Raw genomic sequence first — 23958 nt, 5'->3', positions numbered from 1 at the left:
AGTATATTGAAGTGATTAATGAAAATTTTTAAATTAGTAATGGGTAGTAAAAAAGTGAGCGAGTGTTTCTTTTAGGTCCGCGCGTTGTTTGGTCATGATCTAGGTAATATAACTTTGGTCTTAGGGGGATGTTTTCCTTCACGTCCGCGCTTTCACTATAAATTGAAAATCGCTCGGCAGTCTAGCTACCTTTGTTGATTGATCAAGAGAATGAACACCAGACTAGCAAAACTGCTTGAACTTCATGTACACCTGGAATATGCCAGGCGTATAGTGAATGAGCTGGCTGCAGAGGCCATAGTAGAAGAGGGAAGAATGAAAGAGGAGGAGAGAAGAAACAAAGAAGAGGAGGAGAGAAGAAACAAAGAAGAGGAAGGAAAGGAGAGAGGAAATTTCAGAATCCCAGAGACAGAAGATTGGGATTCTGAAGCCACTTATCCCGCCTCTGCTCTCCCCCCAAAAAGAGTGAAAGGAGACTGGGGAAGAAGATGTGTCTGTGGTGCCAGGCATGGAAGGTGTCATCATTAACCAGGTGTCATGTAGTTCAAAATACAAACAGCCCTTTTCAGGGCTACCCAATAAAGAAATAAAAGAAATGGAATAAAGGAAGAAAAGATCAGGAAAATAAAAAGAAACAGGCAGAGTTTGAGAGACTCAATCAGAATTGGATCAAAGTCCAGGAAAAGTTCAGAGCCTTAGGTCATCCTGACTGGATGCCAGAGGAGGAGAAGAATAAGAAGAAGAAGAAGAAGAAGAAGAAGAAGAAGAAGAAGAAGAAAGGAATAATGGAAAAAGTGAGGACTTGGTGGAAGAAGTGGAGGAGTTAGTAGAAGAAGAAGAAGAAACCCAAAGGCCCTTTTTAGGGCCACTCAAATCTCTCGAAAAGAGATCGACTTTCAATTGCCTAGCCCTATTTATTTTATTTTTTATTTTTTTTAAAAAAAATCCCATGTTCAATTCCCCTTGTCCCTAGACAGACCCACACTCTATTCCCATGTTCAATTCCCCTTGTCCCCATACTGACCCAGCCATTTTTCCCATGTTCAGTTTACATTGTCCCTATACTGACCCAGCCATTTTTCCCATGTTAAATTTACATTGTCCCTATATTGACCCAAGGGTGTTTTTAATGGTATGCCCTATAGTCCCTACGGTATCCCCATTCACTACTAACATGTTTTGAAAGGAATATACGGTAGCAAAGCTTTATTAGCATTTGGGTGAAACATTTGACACAATTATGAGTATTTTAAATCGTGTACATCATAGCCAAACATTACAAAGCAGTCTATATTAAAAATACCACCTGCTTACTCTAAGAAAAATTATGAACCTCTTGAATTGTTATGTAGACACAAAACATTCAGTCATAAATTCATTCATTCAACCTTCCATTTAATAACTTAACTCTTTTTAGGACGACATGATATAATACATGTCAAGAGACAAAACTACTGATTAATGACTACTACTACTGCAACTACTACTACTACTACTAATAATAATAATAATAATAATAATACCAAAAAACACAAATCACAACACCTACCATTACTACTACTACTTCTACTACTCTAGGGGCCCCGCATGACCGAAGAGTCTAAAGCGCTCACTGAAATATCTCTTCTGCCCGCATGGGTTCGCGTCTAGGCTTTACCAACGTGGGCAAGTGATAATGCTTGCCATTATTGTTTTATATATATCTTTGGACACCTCTAAGACCTTCAGCTATGATAAACGGATAGTCCTATGAAGTGACCGTTTCTATTCATGAGGACGGCCTCGTTTAGTTTTCCGTTACCTGCTTTGTATTGGTTCGGCAACCAGGCCTAGCGTGTTTCAGTAATAATTGGTATGCACTGCCTTACTCAGGCATTGCACCTGCTGGCTGGGTTCTGTGCATGCAGTAGTGGTTTTATGACACCTGCAAATGATCGGTATTTGTGTCCTCTTTTTATATAGATATCGGTGACGCATTGTTTTGTTTCTTGCTGTTAACCCATACATGTTTTTGTGTGAAATTTCCTAAAGGTTCAAATTGTGTTTGTCTCTTCAATATCTCTTAATTTAGTAGTTTGGAAAAAACAAAAATAAAGCTTTGAGGAATTGAAGCTTGCGGGTCATATTTTCTTTCTTTACTTTTTGAAAATGCATATTAGGTGAGAAATAGCTTCTCGTAGGTAAGTATTTCATCCCGTTTTCTCCCTGCAATTTAAAATGTATCATGTGCTGAGAACAGGCGTTAAACAATCAGAACTAGTTGGTATACTCTACACGGTCAATTTGCAATAATGTAGATGGAGACAGTAATTGTGCCATCTGTATTAATCACCCGTATCATCATTATCAACATTAGTTCGATAATATTCCACTAGATTTTATATGCAAATGGTGTATTGTTTTATTCAATATATTGGTTCACGACAGTATCAACAAATACTGTTAAATCAATGTCGTGCAATATGTTATTTCTTTCCAGGTAATTGTTCACGTTCGTGATGATCATAGAAACCTACGTTGTTCAATACAGTGCACCACCCTATTGGTTGCAGTACACTCTTATGTTGACTATGGTTCGCTTTTATGTTAAGAATTCACTGTATGATGTAAAATTAGCACACATTGAATGTACTCTTTTTCACAAGTAAGCAAGATTTTGCATGGTGCATATATATATATATATATATATATATATATATATATATATATATATATATATAAATATATATATATATATATATATATATATATATATATATATATATATATATATATATATATATATGTATATTGATAGAGATAGAGTTAGTGTTACGTTTATAAAGAGGGGATGAAACAGTTTTTCTGGCGTAATGAACTATTACGCATCAAATAGAAACTAAGGCTGTTTTATTTTATGCTAAGTAGTGAATTAACTTTATTTTCTAATTAAAATAATAATGATATTTCACTGTAGTGAAAAAATAAGTTTTTTCACTACAGGAACTACTTTTTGGGGTCAAAACATACTTACCTCCCTTTGATTTTCTGTCAGTGAACTACATTTTCCTTATGTAGTGGTTGTTTTCTTATAAATAACCCCTGTCTATTATCCTTGAAACTTGTAGTTTGTTATTCTGGAATTATCAGTTAATTTCTGTCAATCTGATGTGGAACTAATTTTGTGCGCAGGTACACGTAGCTGACATTACCGTCAGTAATCTGCTAATTCACTGTGTCACAAACTTTAGGTAGCCAACGTATGTGAGCATAAGATAAAAAGAATATTTGCTTGAAACGAGTGAATAACGGATACATTTCATCTCGTGGGTGAAAAACTCTAGTATTTTCAATCGTGGCTTTGCCACTCGTGAAAATACTGAGTTTTTCATCTACTCTATGAAATATATGTTATTCACTCGTTTAAAGCAAATATCCTCTATATATACAACATTTAGCTTCATTGTAAAATGTATTCTGATACAAGTTTGTGATATTGTAGGGTCCCGGAACTTCTTTATCTGTCTCTGCTCCGGGTGTTGGTCATTCTATCAATTTTAATTCAGTGGATTCTGACCTCGATCTCTCTATCTGTGGATCAATCATAGTAAAATTGATAGCCTGACCACCAACGAGAGAGAGAGAGAAAGAGAAAGAGGTGTAGGATTTTTAAAAAATAACTATATGGACAGTAGTAAGGGTTAGTTATGCGTATTAATGGATTGGAGCTACAGCAATATATATAGTATTACGTCCAATTTGAATTTTATTTTGTTTGACCTATTTTCTCAGGTCCTACATGCCGGCAATCGAATGACAGCCATTTCAGTGCTTAAACCAACTTTAAAATGTAGATCAAATGAATACCTTATGTTTTTATTCAATTTGAATATAGATAACTCAGAAACAGAAAAAGCGTAACAATCGCCAGCAAGATTGTAGTGCACGGGCAGTAGAACAACATTTTTTTTATTATTATTATTGCTTCGGGTAGAACGTCATTTCTCAGCGCAAGATAGTCCATAAATGACGGACAATATAATTGGTGGAGGAAAAATACGGGAAAAACAAACCACCAAAGACCCACCGGAAGCTAGAGGCAGCTTTCTCACATGTCCACATTGACCAAGTCTGTGGCTGGAACCCACGCTGACAGAAGTGAGATAAAAGCGATCTGTAAAGGCGAGCGCTTAAGACCACCCTGCCACCCACAACATTGTGTATTGGATATATTCGCTTGAATCCGGGGAGTTAACTCCATCCATCTATCTACAGCTTATTGTAGTCAGCCTTAACTCCAATGGAAATGTATATGTATGCGCTTGTATGTGTGTAAATAAAATATATGCTATGTATCACTGATACAATACTCGTTGAATGAAGCCTCGTTTCCGTTTAGTATAAATAAGAAAATGTCGCGTGGTATTTCAAAGATACTTCAAAGATACTTGGCGCATTTTCTATCTCCCCCTCTTCTACCCCCACCCCCCATATATATATATATATATATATATATAAATATAACACCTGAAGTAAAAGCCGATTCCGAAGTGGCCCATTCTGCTCATTGTCTGGCCCAAGCCTCCCTCACATATCCTGGACTTCTCAACGCATGTGCAGTGATATAGAGAGCGGATGTTTGGTTTGAAATCTGTAAGAGACGCAAGATTAAGTACAATGATGTTATCATCACTTGATGGACTGTCAGAATACTACGAAAATACGGTAAACTTAACTCTTCCAATGTCCTTTATATCACTGACATGTGCAATCAATCCACAAAGTTATACACGATTTGTTACAAGTTATTAGAAAGAATACGTTTGGATAGGCGCAAGGATACGTCAAAACCTTATGACTGAGATTACAGGGCGTAGGGAGATCAAAGTCTACCTCCCAGTTCATAAAAAAGAACATTTATGGACTTATATTTCTTATATATGTAGCTCCTTACACTTTCGGCTCTAGTTCGACTGTAGTGGTGTTTCCATGGTTATGGCACTTTCTTCAATGACCTCAGCACTTAATAACCTTCATGTATTTCAATATTGTAAAACTTCAAACGATGCTCAATATGATCAATGGAAATTCCATTACTTTATAACCCAAATAATCGTAACATTTAATAACATAATATACATAATATAAAAGTAGAAATAACTGTAACAAATTGACTTGTTTGTTGCCGGAGTCTTTTATAGCTATTTAGTACAGAATGGTCAAAACAATACACAAAAACATGCAAAAAACATCATGTCTAGCCCCATCACATAAATGGATGTAAAGAAGAAGAAGAAAAAACACTTATCATAGAATTTAATCAAAATATACTCTCTGTAATGAACATTCTAATACTAACCAGGTTTATGGTTTGTCATTTCTTCCAGTTCTGAACTGAATCTGTCTGAAAGACTCGCGTTTTCAAGTCTTTCAATCTTAGCCACCTTGATATTTGCTTTTAAAAATTCCCGTGAGATAGTCTCATATTCCGTTTCTCCAGGTTGTAGCTGGACCAGGACATAGGGTATTTTTGGTGTTTTTACCATGGCAATATAAATAATCTGTTTCTATAATGGTCAAAGTCTTCTAAGTTCTGAAATAAAAAATAAAAAAGTAGATTCATCCCACTAACTCATTTTGGCACATGGTCGAAACGTTCACGAATTGGTAATACAAGATTATAACAAATTGTTAATTGTTAAAGTAGTTATCCAGTATCCAAGTTCACCATGCTTGGCACACACGATACATTCAAAACACAAAACCTCGCAACAGTGCCTGGATTATATATATATATATATATATATATATATATATATATATATATATATATATATATATATATATATATATATATATATATTAGTATTAAGATAAAATGTAAGGACTTTCATTATGGAACTAATATAATTCACGTATCACCCCTTCACATGTAACATTATTCAATGCTTCTATCAGTATTAGCAACATAAGGAAGTTCATAACAAAGTAATTCAACGTTTAAAATATGAAGGGTTACAATTATAGTGATAGCTAGTTTACCAGGTCTTTTATCTTAACTATATAGTAAGCTTGTTTCTTCCTCATTTATTCAATAATCCTTGTAGGTAAGATGTGTGAGGTACACGTACAATCCACCAACGCACGTTGCATCTACCTATCTGCCCTCGCATTTGAAAACTTGATAGGGTATGTGCACAACAATTGTTTGCAGTGGGAAATTAATTAGACATGCAAAGATGCAAATGAATTAGTACTTTTCATCAGAATGAATCATTCCATTTTATCATCGAGTAGTCAACGTTAAACAAATATTAGATATGCCTATCATATTGAGTAGTCAACTTTAAACAAATACAAGATGTGCCTATCACATCGAGTAGTAAACTTTGAACAAATGCAAGATATGCCTATCACATCGAGTAGTCACCTTTAAACAAATGCAAGATATGCCTATCACATCGAGTAGTCACCTTTAAACAAATACAAGATATGCCTATCACATCGAGTAGTAAACTTTGAACAAATACAAGATATGCCTATCACATCGAGTAGTCAAATTGAACAAATACAAGATATGCCTATCACATCGAGTAGTCACCTTTAAACAAATGCAAGATATGCCTATCACATCGAGTAGTCAACTTTGAACAAATACAAGATATGCCTATCACATCGAGTGGTCAACTTTAAAGAAATATAAGATATGCCTATCACGTTGAGCACCGAAGCCATCAGATAATATATCTGAACTATTTCAAACAATATTTCTTCAGGTGTCGAATGTGTAGTATCCATGTATTGATCCCCTGCTAGATAAGGTTTGCTCATGAGCAAATTATTTTTAAACAATTAGAAACACCAAGAAGACATGATGTCTAGCGATCGAAGACACGGACAGACGATTATACATTTCCTGTCATCTTATTCTACATGATTTTTTTTTAACAAACTGTCATTTGACACGAACTGCGAGTCAAACTATATACAGCATTTACAGCGTTATGTTAGTCCAACCTTATATCATTAAGCTTATCTGGCACAGAGATTGTGGCTAACTACTTTCCTACTCACCTTATCGGCTCGTGCAGCTGTGTGAACATCACATATTGTTTGCCAAGCAGTATGTACACCGCTAATGTTTGCAAATTTGACGTTCAATTAATCTCACTGCTGCGCAAGCGACACAAATCTCGAGGAATAAAAGGGAACTTAAACAAATCTCTACTAACCACAATAAGAGATTACAGACTTAGTCACTGTTCTGCTATCATATAGGCACAGTACATGTTGCCTGTTTTATTCGTGAGGCTGACAGTAGAAGTATTTCGAAACAGTATTTTCTAGCTCAAATACTGAATAAATTAAATCCACACTATTCTCCGAACCTGTCTAAAACTACGGATACAAATTTTTAGTACGTTGAGATTGTATTTGTCTTACTTTCTAGTCAGATGTAAATCTCGTTCAGCTATTAAAAAAGAGAAAGGAAGTTTGATTTAGAGTTATCTCAGATTAAAGAGCTTATTCCTTCAAGGTAAATTCACACAGAGACTTGAATCGTACAGAGAGACCTGAATCACACAGACTTGAATCACACAGAGACTTAAATCACACAGAGACTTGAATCTTGCAGCAATTTGGAACCTTAAGAATAATGTAATAACGTGCTTGTTCAACTTTTAGTATTTCATGTTTTAATTCTGACTTTAGAAGAAACAAAAAGATAGAACATATGCTTGCAAGTGGTAGTAGTAGTAGTAGTAGTAGAGCAGCGGGGGGGGGGGGGGGGGAGGGGGCTGAACAGACCAAATATTCGGCCAAACCAAGGCTTAAAACAAAGTTGGCTGTAGAAGGTGGGGCGGCTGAAGCGAAGAGAGGCCGAACAGAGATGCCGAACAGGCCAGACGTTCGATACCTTATTTTGTGAAAATAAGGCTTATACTAAAACTGGGGGCCTGAGCAACCATTTTTACAGGGTTTATAAAATTTATGCTTCAATAAAGTGCTTGCGAAAAATGTCACCCAAAACAATCGGGGGGGGGGGTATCGAAGTTTTAACCGAACCTTCTCACCGTAGTAGAGCTGACAGGTGGTTGTCGCTCAACCGAAGATGTTATTAAGACCAATACGATGTCGTCTTCTAGCATCGTATAAATTTATGGTAACAAATCGATGCCGGGTTTTCTGAGCATTAGCAAAGATGCTTTTAAACCTGATCATATCCATGAACAGGGCCACCATGTCTGATGAATATTTCGCAGCGTATTTGTATCAATGCCATTAAAGATAACCAAAAGATTGCAGTTATCTCTGGTCACCTTAGGGATCTAACCATTAGTTACGTGACGTAAATGACGCCCGTGTTTTATGTATACCTTCAGCAGCAGGGGGGGGCGAATCCGACATTTTGTCCAATCGTTATTTTGCTTAATTATTACTTTCTGCACTCAGCGGATCCGGTGTAGTCAGCGCTGGTAAAAAAAAAACGACGTCGGTCCATCCTACACGACGGTGACGTCATTTGGTTCTGCGAGCCGATCCCAGCGTCGTCAGCGTCCGGTAAACACAGCGACGACCGCGTCGATGTCATTTCCCCCCCCCCCCCCTGCTGCTAAGGGGCTATTTACAATGATCTAACAAACAGAGTGATCACTAACTCCTCCTCTTGTAGATCAATTAGGTTATTTGACTGATCGGTAAGTCTAAAATTAATTCTCGTTAAAAACCGATTATGGCATCGCATATAGACCGGATTAATTGGGCTCTCAACGATTAAGAATCCGGGAGGGGCTGTTGGTGAAAATGAATAAAGGATATACCCCTGTTGAGCTTGATTTGATTGCTTGGTATCTACCTGGTAACTCCCTTCGATAACATCACACACTAGATTGATTGCTATCACCGATGCGATATTTACGTTGTATGGAGCAATATGCCTACCACCATCTCCGTTATCGTGTTTGAGGATAGTTGATGGACCGAGAAAATCATTAAGAGACTTTCTTAGTTCTGGCGCGTTGTATCCTGGAAACTTGAAATCGGGTAAATCGGCTTCTGTGATATTATACTCGGTTAGGAATTTTTGTTTATTATCATCGTTGTTAGCAGATGTTGTCTTAACGATTCGTTCATTGATATATTCCATGTCTGATATAAGTTGATTTAACACCTCAACGTGTTTTCGTGCTTTTGTTTTCCGTAGCTGTTCTAGTTGTAATTGGTAATTACGATTAATCTCGGCAAACGCACCAGTGATATCATTTAAACCAACTGTGACCGTGTCGGACGATTCAGGAGTTTGCTTATACGGAAAATACCATTGCATGGTATTCATGTCTTGAAATATAAACCCGCTGGGTAATAACGTGTTTCTTATAATAGACAAATCATCTCGATAACTGGGATTAATCTCATGATACGATTGCACATTTGTGTGCAAATACGCGGGGATTTCATTAGGTGGATTCTCGGGCCAACCTAGTATGGTTCTTATTGAACTGTTATAAATATCAACCATATACCCCGGTGTGCTTATTTCAATCGTCGACGATAACGTCGGTTCATGAACCGTAAGAGCGATTTTTGATTCTTTTCTTGTGATCGATTTTATCCTGCGTTGAAATTCTTTATTGATTTGTTCTACTTGGTATGACCCAGTTGGTATTGTAACCTCATTCCAGTCTGGGGTTCCATCGGGTTTATTTGTCCATGCAAAAACCAGCGAGTTATTAGGTTGTTGTCCGTTAAATGCATCCGCTCGGATATTAGGCCAACTGTGATATATTCGCAATTTTGCCAGCGCTATTTCCTTCACTGGAACCGGTGATGGGAAGTTTACACTGAATTCTGGCTTCGTTGATGTTATCGATATCATATTTGTTTGTACCGGAGTGGTGTTCTCCGCGATCCGTTGAAGCAATTGCAACCCTTCGGGGTTCAGCGACATTATTATTATTTGTCGTTTCTAGTGTTTAATATTAACAACCTGCTTGTTTTCAGGAGGATGTTTTAAGCCCATTGAAGTTGTTTCAGGAGAATGTTTTAAGCCCATTGAAGTTGTTTCAGTCACGTGGTTTCCAGCTTCCAGTTGAAAATCCTCGATTTTTGACATCGCGGAGTCATACAACTGGACCATCGGTGAGAATTCAACATCGGATATAAACGAATTATCTATCGCCAACGAGATCAACCCGGATAATTTCGAGTACGCGTCGGATACTATTTGATGTTTTACTGTATACTCGTTGAGTTTTTTCTGATAACACGATGATATCTTTCTAGTGATTGCGTTGCCGACTCCAGCAATTGTTGTCGCCGCGGAGATAACGATTGGAACAGCGATCGGGGCTATCATGGTTACCGTGGATAAAATAACACCGGTACCGGCTACTATACCCGACACCGAGTACAAGACCGCGTCGATGGTGGTTATTTTTCGACGGTATTTTTTTATTTTTATACGGTATTGTTCGGAAAGCGTTTTCAAATTCGCGGAGAATTCTTTTACGGTATTGAATCGATATTGATGTGACGTCGGTGATACCTCTGATTCAATTACCTTGGTGGTCATTTTTATTTTAAAAGAGCTAGTGTTTTTAATTACTTAGATCCATTACAAATTCCGCATACCATGTAATGTTTGCCTCGATTAAATGTCTATCGACGGCATAAATTGTAAACAGTTCAGCTGCGTCCTTGTCTATAATTGTTGATATTGTATTGTTAAACCCGGATGAACTCGACGATAATATATTAAACTGCATCATTGAAACCAGTGTCAATCGATAAATACCCTTAACAGTTGCGGTGATTTTTACTGTATTCTGTGTAGGAGTCCAAGCGAATGATCCATGATGAATCGTGTATACTGTGTTGATGGTGTTTTCATGAGGGATTTTTATTTTTGTCACCTCCGGTAGTCTGTCTTTAATCGCTGTAACATCAGTTTTGATTGTTTCTATTTCCTGTGTATGCGCGTCTACACTCCTTTTGTTCGCTGCAACATTAACGCTGAATGCTTTTATGAGCACCTCATGCGCGTTTACACTCTTTTTGATCGTTTCAACATCAGTTTTGATTGTTTCTATTTCCTGTGTATGCGCGTTTATATTATTTTTGTTCGCTGCAACATTAGTTTTGACTGTTCCTATTTCCTGTATATGAACGTATAACCCCGCTTTGTTCGTTGCAACATCAGTTTTGATTGTTCCTATTTCCTGTCCATACGCAGTGATATCATTTATAGTTATTGTAATTTCATCCGGTCTGGTATTTTTTTTACCAAAGAATTTATCAATGGTGTTATCAGCCCTGTTAAAATTTTTTCGTAACGTGTAAAATTGGCCCGACAGCGTTGTAAACTCCGAATTAGTATTTTTTATCCCCACAAGATTCGGTTCGGTTACCGTCGGGGTTCCAAAAAAACTAGCAGTAGTGAGTTGTATATCGGTGACAGACTTTTGTATCCCCTCGAACTGATTTGCTTGCGCGTTAAATTTATCATACAAATTTTTTAACGAATCCGATACGGATATATAATTGTCGCCAAGTGTACTTATTTTTCCATTTATCGTCAAGATGGATTCACCTGATTTAAGTCGTCCGTCATCGGTATACAACACGATAGTGTTCTCGGCGGCATCACGCTGTCGTATTAAAACGTCATTCAGCGACACATTACTGGATTTCAGTTTACCCTGACGATCTTGAAATACAACTATTTCGCCCGGGTCAACACTGGTTAAATTTAACGTATCAGCGATTTCATCCTCGATTAGTTTTTTTATGTCATCGGTGGCGAGCGTTTCCGTGGGTTTTTTCAGCGCCGAAACCGGTCGTCCCCAGATATCAATCATTATTATTGTAAAAAAAACCAGTGTTTTTAATTAACCCGCCGGGCCTCTACGACCCCACTAGTGTATTCGTTTACAACCACATGAGGTGGTTTCCGCGATGATGAAATCTCCGCGAGTACGTTCAATACCTCACGGCCGCATATCGGTGGGTCACTTAATTGTTGTGTTGGCAGCGTGGAATAAAAAACCGGGGCTGAACACGCCCGGATATACCGCATGAACTCGTTTGGCGGGGCTAACCCGTATGAATCAAAATAGACGATCGCACGCGGATCAATTGCGTATGCAACCCAATGAGTTCCCGCTCCGGAGGATTTATCGAGGTTAATTATACCGGTTTCAATATTCCTTGGTTTCGTTGGTAATTGATCCCTCATAAAAACACCTCTGAAGTTTTTTATCGCTAACGCGTTTGCGGCATCTATTAAATCAAAATTAGACATAGGAGTCATTGACTCTTGAGTTAATAAACGGTTCCCGGTAGTCTTAGACCCTTCCCCGAGTACCAAGAATACGGGGTTCCCGGTAGTCTTAGACCCTTTCCGGCTACGGGTCGTTTTTTTTATAGCCTTTCCCGGTTGCCTTCTTCAATGCCATTCCCGCCGCGGTACCAACGGCTCCTAACGCCGCCGCCTTCGCCACTGCTGGGGCCGCCGCGGCAATCAACGCTGGAATCGCAGCTAACAGCGGAAATATCCCACCGGTCTTTTCCATGTTTTTAATCGCTGAGGCCGAAAAATCTATTTGAACACCCTTTTTATTCTTCATCGCATCATTGAAATGTTTTATTTGACGCGCCGTCAACGATATCTTATGATTACCACCTGCCATCTGTGACGGCTTTAACGTTATTGTGGTTCCACATTGTTTAGCCGACTTTGATCGTAATTTCTTGACTTGACCATCGGTCAACTCTACGCCGACAACATTATACGACATTTTTATTGTAAACGCGTTTATGTTTTCAATTACATGTTTTCCACTGGCGCATCAACGATTCTCATTCGTCCACCAACACCTTCCAACAGCATTGATTTATCGCTGAGAATGACAGCAACCGCTCTATAATCGGCAATAACGCCGCGAGTTACATTAGCTCGGAAGTGTATATCAACGACGGATTGTCTTGTTAAATCAAGATGTTCCAGCGAAAAGTAATAGATCGGATATAGTTCTTTGAAATCATGTTGTGATATTTGCAAACCAGTGTCGACGTTTTGATCACGACTCATATACGACAGCAACCGATGGTACACGCGTGCAATATGGTTTTGACCGTAATTAAGTTGTATATCCTCAGATGGTTCCTGCTGGCCGTTTATTCTCAGCGAGACGTCAGTAACGCCTAATCGATCAAATATCATATGGCTGGATAGTTGATTATCAACTCTCGTCATATCCTGCAACGCAACAAATATATGACGCGGAGCCGAAATGCCTTGTTGTGATGCCAGATTCCATGTGAATACACCATTGATATTTGATTGCTTAGTATCTGTTGTTGTTGTTAGCCAACTTAGTAATGATTTTCCTCCCTGCTCCATAAAGGATAGCAATCGTGCCTCTGTGGTAATGGATGGAGTCATTACTGGCATCCACAATAATATTTTAGTTAAAACGACTTTACCAGGGTCATTATTTGGATTCGCAAGATCCGCTGGAATTCTCCAAATTGCATTTCTATCATCACCTTTTCGCACAAGCACCACGGTATGCTTTGCTCCGTAGATAACTTTTCGCACGTTCCTACAAAATCCAAATATATGATGCAGTGGAATCGCGCATGAGAAAGATCTACGCGGCCCTGTTAACATTGATATGCGTGTTGCAGCTCCGATGTTAAAATTAGGATCGCTGTTTATAATCATATTCTCAACATCAGCATCAGCGTTATTAGCATTATTTCTTGGTCGTCTTACCACAAATTGCGAGTTTCCAGCAGTGTTTCTAGTATCCTTTGCAAACATCATAGATGGACCTGCTGATCTTGTATAATCGTCGGAATATCTTGCTAGCCCGATTATTGTTGTAGCAACATCAACATCACGTTCTATTGATTCAATTTCTCGCCCGTCAATGAGATATTTTGCGCTCTCAAATAGCGCCATTACGCCGTTATTGACTAAGCCAACTTTGGTACCATCTGGATACGGTGCTGGTACAGCAGGAGTATCGGCCTCTGTTACAAGTTCTCCTTCGATTTCAATAAACGCTTCACACGGCAAAAAATATTTACTGGTATCATGGACTTGAAGTTCAATTCGCGATCGTATGTTGGGTTGTACTGCATGATAGGAATAAAATTGATAATTACGGACGGAATCATCCTTGTGCACTGGTGCGTCCATATCAAACGCCGGGTCAGCTGTTCGTTTAAACATTTTATTTAATAATACGCTGATGCATCTAAATCATCGTCGTCGTTTTAAACCACTTCCCGCTATTATGTTTGCGATGTCATCTTGATTATTGTTTACCAACGACGCTAGTTTTTCTTCCACGGCGTTATTTATTACTTTACTGACATTTGCAGGCATCACTGTCGTTGATGGCATCACCGGTGGTTTCTGTTTTCTTTTTCGTGAAAATCCCTTGGATTTTACCAACGACATTAGTTTGTCCTTTGCTGCAGAAAACGCCCTTCCGGCGACATCTCCAATAGCACTAATACCCTTATCACGAATAACATCAATAGCCTTCATTCCTAATTGTTTAGCTAACGGCGCCACTTTTGGAGTCATTCTTGTAAATAACCCCGCAATGGTGCTACCGAGACCGTCTCCGTACCACGCGCGGTATACGGGCAATCGTGAGTTTACCACGTAGACGCTGACTGGTTTATCATGGTTGTAGTGTATAATCATCTTTATTATAAAAAACACCAGTGTTTTCCAATTAGTGATTGATCACCTCCCTCCCCACTACCGAATCATAAATTTTGTCAAAAACATCGATTTTCTCTAAATGATTTCCTGGGGTTTTCATCGGCGGTAAAAATCCACGGTTTTTGTCAATTTTTGTCAATTTTTGTCGTTTTTTGGTCGTTTTTGGTTGGTTTTTGCCGGTTTTTGGTAAAAAACATCGATTTTCTCTAAATGATTTCCTGGGGTTTTCACCCGTAAAAACTAACCAAAAAACGACCAAAAAACGACCAAAAACGACCAAAAACTGACAAAAAAACTGACAAAAAACGACAAAAAACGACCAAAAACCGACAATTTTATAATTTTTTTAATCATCCACTAACTCGTCAATGAGCGTTCGATATGCATTAATGTCCATGATACCACCGGCAAATAACCGCCTGCAAATATCAGCGGCCTCATTGATTATTTCCGGAGAGTTATTTCCGGCTCGTTTTCCTCCGATTAGTATTTCTAGCCGTGATATATCACTGAGAACACTACCAGGACAAGTAACGTCTTTACCAACAGAGTATCCTTTTCCGTGCTTTGGTCTTTCACTTTTTACTTTATTATGGAACATTATATAAATATTATCACGCGGTGGTAATTCATTTTTATATTTACTTGCTAAATACACTATTCTTGTCCAGTCCTTTAACGACCTTATATTTTTCTCGTAGCCGCTATTGATATGCTCATCTCGTGTGTCCTTAGCAAAATTTGTAACAGTAAAATCAACTAATCCTTCGTAGCCGAGATTTCTAATTGTGTCTATTGTGCTCTTCTTAAGCACATTACGGGGTATATTCCCCTCTTTCTCTATTTCTTCTGGTATTTCTTCCGGTATTTCTTCCGGTATTTCTTCTTCTGGTTCTCTTGCGGTGGCGCCTAGTTCTTCTTCATCGGCTATTGTAACATAAGGTTCTTGTGGGTCCGTTATAGCGAGTGGTGGCGGCCTCCGTGTTGTAGCGAATGCTATTTTCGCAGGGAGTGTTTCCAGAGACTCTTTTGTTTGCTCGGTCTGAGCCGCTATCTTTTCAAGCGCACCGAGGACGGGCACAGTTGCCGCCGTAACATCTTTGGTCGCTTTAGTTACCGGAGCAAAGAGCTGTTCGCTTCCAACAGCAAAATCAGTTTGTAGTTGTTGCCGCGTTTGAAGTTGTTTTCGAACCCTGTCTCGTAACGGTATGAACTTTTTAAGCGCTACTAGCCGCTCTCTGGCTAGCCGAGTAGTAAGTGATTCGCCTACCATTATTGCAATTGCTCCGTAATTTCTAATTTCCCGCCGAGTGTGGCGGGGATATGTCCCAGGGGCTCCAGGGAGTTTTCGTCTATAATCCTTCTAATGTTTTTAATTTTATTAGAGATTTCTCGACGTCGTTCAAAAGCCTGTCCGAGTTTTTTTCGTACTGTCTCAACGGCAGTGAATAGTCCAATAAATGCATTTACGTCATTGCCATACAAGTTTTCATTGATCGTATATTGTAATCGCTTTATAAAAGAATACTCGCGTGGCAAGGTATATCGACCTTTCTTTGATTGCTCATTAATAATTTCATAATCGGACAATATTTTTTGGTTATCAAGGTTATCAGATAATTCAATTCCTTGATTTTTTAATTTTAAAATCTCGGTTAATATATTATTGATGTCTTCGATATTCATATTCTTATAAAACATCTTATTTTTAAATATAAAAAAAAATGTTTTACAAAATGAACCCCGCGTATCAATCCCGAAGTGTGTTAACATTCGATGAAACCGTAGGATAATTCGTTTTCTTCCGGAAGAGACAATTTATTGTAGCGTTCGCACTGTCATGGCGACTTCGTCAGCGCCATAGGCGCCGGTGACTTCGTCACGGTGACCTTGTCACTCGCTGATTTCTGTTATATATGAAAATCGAATTCTGTGACCCGTCTTTTTTGAGATCGCTGAATTCTGTATTCCTTCTGCAACAAATCGTATTGAGGCGATATAAATGTCAAAATATTTTCCTGCCTCATTCATCGACTGAAATATTTTTTCCTCGTGAGTTGTTGTATCAAATGACTTTACGGGTTTTGCTTTCTTTGAAAACTTACCAGTTTGGCCTTTTTTGGTATTCTGACTTTGCGAGATAGCTTGCAAGTTTATAAGAGAATTATCAGTCTTATTATTATTAATATGATCAATCACAAGCCCATTATCGATTAATCCGTTGAATGCTTCAAATACAATCCTGTGAACATAATATCTTTTTCCTCCCGCACCAAACATCAAATACCCCTGATTATTTACGGTACCAATCGGCTTCTTCAGTCTACAATTTCTAACAACGCCGTCGCGAGATGCCTAGTAATTAACGAGCACAGGATGCGGCTGAAATTCTTGGTTCATTTGTATAATAATACTACTTGTCTAATTCATTATTTGGTTTAATTATAAACCTTGCAATGTAGTCCTGAGGAGTTTTGATGACGAAGTCTGCGGTGGGGTCAATGACGGCGTTTTTTATTCGCTTGTCATAATAGCGTTTTAACTTCCTGTATCGCTTTCCGCCACAATTGATACACAACTGCGATTTTCCTCTTACACCAACGTGGCAAACCAAGCACGGTAGGGGGCCATGAGAACCATTACGAACGCTTTGTAAATGATACCCGCAGAATTCACCTCTACATGATTTATTGCACGGGGTTCTCGACCCAATCATCAACCATTTGCAGTGATTCATTATACTATATTCTTTCATTTAAATACTTGTTTTAATTATATGGAAGAGTTCGAGAGATTAGCAGCAATTAAGCCCTGGAAAAATATTAAGTTCAATCTCGATAGAGTCCTCAAGGACGCACCAAAAGCGTTAATAAACGATAGAACCCTGTTGAATAAAATACGCGACTGTATCAATGAATTCAAGCGTGATGGTGCATCTCATAGTTGGTCAACATTTCGAATTGATGGCGTTGTTGATTCTACCATGAACGACAAACGCGCGGCAACGATAATATCACAACTTGGCTCCAGCAAGTATTTCTTCAGAGTAAAATTTATTGTCCGGGTGGAATCAGGCAATTGGATCATACGTGATAAATTTGAACCGGTTCTCAGCGACAAGAAAACAGTCATTGTTAGCCGCGACTCCAAGCCAGGGCTGTTAACCGGAATTGACAGACCATACTATGAACGAGCGTATCCTGAAACAGCAGTTGTCTATGGAATATACCCGTTAAATAAGAAACCTGATATCGGAAAACTAGCGCCGATGAAACAGTCAACGGGGATAAATTGTGTAGCAGAACGAGTAATAGAGCATTTTACAAATGCGTGTCGAGGAAATAAACTGACCGATTTACGACGTAGCAAAATAAACCAATGGGAAAAGACAGTGCGCGAGCGAGGAGCAACCATCAGCGACATAGCGAAATTAGAAACGTCGTTGAGATTTCCAATAACCGTCACAACAATAACCGGTGAAGTATTATATGAATCAAAGTATAAATCAAATGGATCCCCAATCAAAATTATTGATCATAACGAACACGCGTGGACGCCCGCGGTCACAATATTTCCACGGGATAGAACAGTAAAGTATATCCCGGGGGAATTCCAGGGAGAGGATGGTTTTCTCGCGGAGAGGAAACTATTTGATGCTATTGCCTGCTTGTGTAAAAACGACCCTGTATCAGTGTGGTTACTTCGCAGCGCTGAAAACGATGTGGATACCTTTGATCAGTTTGTAAGACCAAACGGTGAATTATATCGCACTGAAGCGTTTCACAACAAGATGAAAAAAACCGCCATGGAATTTGAAGAGCATGATGAACAACTGCTAACAAATTGTTTTACGATTCCATCGGTTGCGGCTCATGTTGCAGCAAGGAAAAATGCGTGGAGACCAACGCGCAAGGAATTTCTACCGGATGTACAATCCAGTTGTTTGGAATATTATCACGGTGGACTATGGAACATTGAATACAACCGCGACGCTATGATTTCCGTTGATATGGTTGCCTGTTATCCAGCGAGTTTTCTCGGGTATGGATCCGCCGCTGAGTATTTCAAACGATTTGGACACCCCAGACATGAAATGACTCGTGTTGCTATTAATGGACCACTGCCTGATTTTGATTTAACCGGATTCGCTCGCATAGTATCATTTGAATTCGCGGCAGGACTTCATCGCTGTTGTTATATTTGGATCGGTAGACACATGGCTGAAAAGAAGTGGTTGCCAATAGCGCTGCTACGGTATATGATTGATTGTAGCATGCTTGTATCGTTGATTGTCAGTGACGCGATTATATCATATCGGGCGCAGACTGAAGTCTGGTTACCAGAACTGAGCGTCTAGATAGCATAATTGACGAATCCAGAAAACACATTGATGCCGACGAGGAATATATCATCGAATGGTCCAAAAAGATATTCAACCAACGAAACTGCGAGGCAAAAGATCTCGGTAGAAGAATAATCGGTAAGTTCACACAAGGTGGAAAAAACTGCGACTACAAACGATATTGCTCACGGCTGATTATAGATGACGCAGAATATGATTTCGTAATCAAGGACGCAGTGGCAAAAAATAGATACGTGAACTGCAAAACAGCTTTCTTGTCCAATGGAACAAAGTTGGGTACAGTTGTTACCTACTTCGATGGAGACAGCCCCGCGTATCCGCATTTGAGGGCGTCTATGCTGGGTTACGCCGCTATCAATTTATTCTCGATGATAAATAGATTTCCCGACACCGCGGTTAGAGTAGCCGTTGATTCATTTTATATAGACGTAAAGTACAAGGGAAACTTAGCCGAGTTTACTAGTCCGGACGAGAGTTGGGGTATATGGAGAATTAAAAATGAAATACGACGCGATTATTCCCCGTCAGCAGATGTCACCGCTGAAAACAATTACTTACGCGGTGATAATTTATCAGAATGGTCTAATGCACCACCGTGTTCTGATCCAATTTGTAGATACAAAACAGTTTATTTAAGCGGCTGTGGCGGGTCAGGAAAGACGACTCGGGCAATTGAATTATTTCGAACGCGGGCAAGTATAATCGTGCTTACACCGACCCATAGACTAGCGCGAGAGATAAAACAACGAAATGTTGACGCCGTTACTTATCACAGCTTTTTTCGATATAGCGGCGGTGAGTGGACTCCTGATCGAATGGGGGAAAAATTTATTCCTGAGGTTATCATCTGGGATGAGATATGTACTGTTTCGTTAGATACTTTACAAATGTTTCTTGAGTGGTTGCTGCGCGCGAATACAGCGGTAATCATGTGTGGCGACCATGGCCAACCACCACCATTTGTCGGCGAGGGTCCACATGATTGGTTAAAGGGTTTTGTGGACTATTATGAAGAAACCGATACTGATTACCGAGCACTTGATGAACAACTGCGCGAGGTTAAAAAATTAATCAGATTACAGCCGGATAGAGTTCAATGTGAAATAATCCGCGAGGTGATTCCGGAAACGCCGTTAAATGAATTCTGGGAAACATGGAGACCAAACGATTTGTATGTAGCGAGTAGAAAGATAGTCAGAGACACACTTCAGCGGAAGTTGTTTACGTTGCATAAGGAAAAGTTTCCAACGCGTCCAGTGCCGTTGTGTTATAGACCCGCGGACACACGGCGGCAGAACATTGAAGTTGAAATCCCGGGCCCGACAGCGTCAGGGACAAAAAAACAAATTCTTGTGCTGAATGATATTGTGCTCGTTGATATCAGCGTCGTCGAGGACGCTCTACGTGCTGATAAATCCCCGTGGACGCTAGGATACGCAACGACAATACATTCCTCGCAAGGATTGACTATCACGGATACAATTGTTTGGATGGTTGATAATCGCATCGAATGGTCAAATCTAGTCTATCTTGCAGTGTCCAGAGTTCGGAGAATGAATCAGCTTCGAAGAATTGTTATTGACGAAGCCAGTGACAACGATGACATTATTGATGCTAGCGTCATTGATAGAAAACTCTTTGGTTACCGCCAACAGGATAAAAAAAAACAGCGGCATTTTGATATTGATGCCGAATGAATAATTGCGTTACGACAACAACAGAATAATCACTGCGCGAGTTGCAATTGTGTAATGCGCTGGCGTTATTCGGATAAAGACGCTCGCCAATTTACCGTGGATAGGATCGATAACAGTCTCGGTCATGTCAAAAACAATGTGAGGTTAACTTGTCTTGAGTGCAATAGACGCAACGGCGCTAGTTAAGACCACGCGGGGGCAATTGAGTATCGTCAGGTATCACTTGTAGTTGCTCGCGTGTAAACCCCCGCTGTGGGGCAGTTGAATCCAGTCTATAGATCGGTGGTCTACCAGTTGATCGTGTTATCGTTGATATGTTATGTGTGGTAACACTCCAAATAGGATCAGTAGCTCTTTTTTTACCTCCTTCAAGCTCTCCTGGTTCATACAGATATCTAACAGTGACATCGCCGAGAATCGGCTTGGAAACGCTATCTATTTTTGATCTTCCGGGTATGTACTTTTTTTTAATCGCATCGCTGGGCTTCATGTTGATTGCTCGGGTAATCTCGTTATTTAACGCTGCAATTACGCCTGGCAACCTTTTGACCCATTCACGAGATCGTTTTTCTTGGATGAATTCCTTCGCGTATTGATACCCAAATAACCGTTCAGCAAGAGTCCGATTGAATCGTTCAACAATTGCCTGATCACGATGTAGCGCAGTATGACCTCGTCGTATCGCGACGCTATGATGTTTCAGCGTTGATAAAACAGCACCGCGAAATTCATTGCCAGGATCAACTTGTAATAGATTTGGCCAGCGCAGAGGACCTCTTCGATAAATCCGCTCAAGCGCATCGGCTACTTCAGTTGCTGACTTTGTTTTTAACGGCTCCGCTTGTTTGTATCGACTCGCAACATCAACTACGGTTAGCGCGTATTTGTAACCGTTGTCATGCGGCAGAAATAGTATATCAGCCTGATGAACTTCATTAGGTACGCTGACATCAAAGCGCGAAAAGTTGATTTGTTTAGGCGGTGGTAGATAAATTTGCCATATAGCCTGTTTAGATAACCAATTAGCCGCAACGGCCTTTGTTACCTTTTCAGCGCTTGCGAGTTTACCAATTGCGGCCTTCCCCTTCCAGTATCCTCTCGGAGAATAATAGATGGATTCCATGTTGTTATTATAAACGCTAGCGTTTTCAATTACCAGCGCGAGAAGCTCCGCTTCCAATCATTAATTTACCTTTCATAGCCGATTTTACCAACCATGAAGCCAATTTTTCTTTGAATGATTTATCAGGAATAGCATTTAACGCGTGAATTAATTTTACATCCGCGATATGACGCTGTTGCAGATCGCTACTTTTGTAGTAAGCAACATCATGAGCATGACACGCCTTATCGATAGCGTTTATTGGATACTCACCGGGTTTGGGCTGATTTTGATCATCGAGTCTGATATCTAATCGTGTTCCGGGGCCACAGTAGCTATATCCTGGGAGGTGCTTTTCTCCTGGATACTTTGCCCACGGTGTTCCGGGGAGTTTTGATAACTTGGCTGCAATATCACCTCCTCGCTTTTTTTTAAAGCATCCCCGGGTCTAATAGAAATAAATCTAAATTTCTTTGTACCGCATTGGACACACTTACCAGTAAGCGCCGATCTGTTATTTCTTGTTGTAACGGTTGTCATATCATTTGTGCCAGTACGCACTCTACACTTCACACAATATAGATCCATAATTTATGTATAGAGATATGAATATAATTGATTTTTCGGCGACTAAAACAAGAGAACCAGTTAAGCATGTTGCAGCGTTACCAAACTCGATCCGGATGATTATCATCGGACCATCTGGATCCGGCAAGACGCAATTGTTACTCAATTTAATAATGAGATGGATGAAGTGGGATAAGTTGTATTTAATCGCCCCTAGCGTGGATGATCAACGATGCTACGAGGTGTTGAAAGATTTTAACGAGAATGCATCAACGATCGCTGAAAAAAATGTTATTGAGTTTATTACAGATATCAATGATGCACCGGGTATTGATGATATTGATGGCGACGTTAACAATCTAGTCGTGTACGATGATGTTATGTTAGACAATCAAAAAAACCCAGCTAGGATATTTTCCAGAGGCAGGCATAAAAACACCGACGTGATATATGTCACTCAACGATACACTCAGATTCCAAAAGTAATCAGAGACAACTGTAATATTCTTGCTGTATTCAACGGCGTTGATACACACACGCTACGAAATATTTGGCAGACATGGTGCGGCGGTGACATGGAATTTAATGGTTTTCGAAACTTTTTTAGTCATGCTCAGTCGACCCCACATGGATTTGTAACGATAAATTTACATGATCCTCGGACACGATATCGTATCGGACTTGACCAAATATTCGGTTAGTTGTAAATAATTTTCATTGTAAATAACTTCTTAGTAGCAGGGGGGGGGGGGGGCAATGACATCGACGCGGTCGTCGCTGTGTTTACCGGACGCTGACGACGCTGGGATCGGCTCGCAGAACCAAATGACGTCACCGTCGTGTAGGATGGACCGACGTCGTTTTTTTTTTACCGGGCGCTGACGACACCGGATCCGCTGAGTGCAAAAAGTATTAATTAAGCCAAATGACGATTGGACAACATGTCGGATTCGCCCCCCCCCCCCCCCCCCGCTGCTCCTTCTGAGAATATTTTGGCTGGATTTTTTGTTTGTTGAGGTATATAGCAAACAACCTTTACGCTTGCTCTTGTTTTAATAACCACTGGATGTCTGTCTAGATGTTCTCTGGTGATCATTTTAAACATGGACTGAATTTACTGTAACAAGCTATATTATAATTTCAGAAGAAATATTATTCAATTATTTTACACCAGATTGCCTGAACTATATTGAAATGAGTAGAGCAAGCACGGGATTCGAAAGTTATGCCATTGCAAATGATCGATGGTGATGGTCGTGTAATAGCGGTTTCTTGAGAGATGACAAATACTCATGTATGTTGCCACTGACCGTTTTGTATGTTATACAGCCTTTTGCAGTGCAACACGCTACAAAGTGGTAACCAATTTAATCCATCACGTGTGGTTAACATGAGTGTCCCATTGACGATTCTTATCAACAAAAATAGCTGACCGTTTTTTTAGAGTGTACAGAAGGTCGACGTCATGGAACATAGTATTTAGTACAGAAATTTGTCGACAGTTTCG

General features: G+C 39.6%; 1 protein-coding gene across 2 annotated transcripts in view; it reads right to left on the bottom strand.

The window, feature by feature from the left end:
- LOC149776246 (protein mono-ADP-ribosyltransferase PARP15-like) overlaps positions 1–5559 on the bottom strand; it is a 46433-nt gene extending 40874 nt beyond the window's left edge. For both annotated transcript variants that reach the window (XM_089942288.1, XM_089942285.1), the window contains exons 1-2: positions 5339–5559; positions 4507–4630 (exon numbers count right to left, since the gene is read on the bottom strand). In XM_089942288.1, coding sequence (XP_089798414.1) covers positions 4507–4630; positions 5339–5525 — 311 coding nt within the window. In that variant the 5' untranslated portion in view covers positions 5526–5559. The remainder of the gene's footprint in view (positions 1–4506; positions 4631–5338) is intronic.
- Between the last annotated feature and the right edge of the window lie 18399 nt (positions 5560–23958).

Source organism: Sinohyriopsis cumingii, chromosome 18 (genome assembly GCF_028554795.1).
Source record: "Sinohyriopsis cumingii isolate HCF-2022 chromosome 18, ASM2855479v2, whole genome shotgun sequence".
NCBI classification, from domain to species: Eukaryota; Metazoa; Mollusca; class Bivalvia; order Unionida; family Unionidae; genus Sinohyriopsis; species Sinohyriopsis cumingii.
Note: the sequence above shows the minus strand (reverse complement) of the source record. Positions and strands in the feature narration are given on the sequence as shown.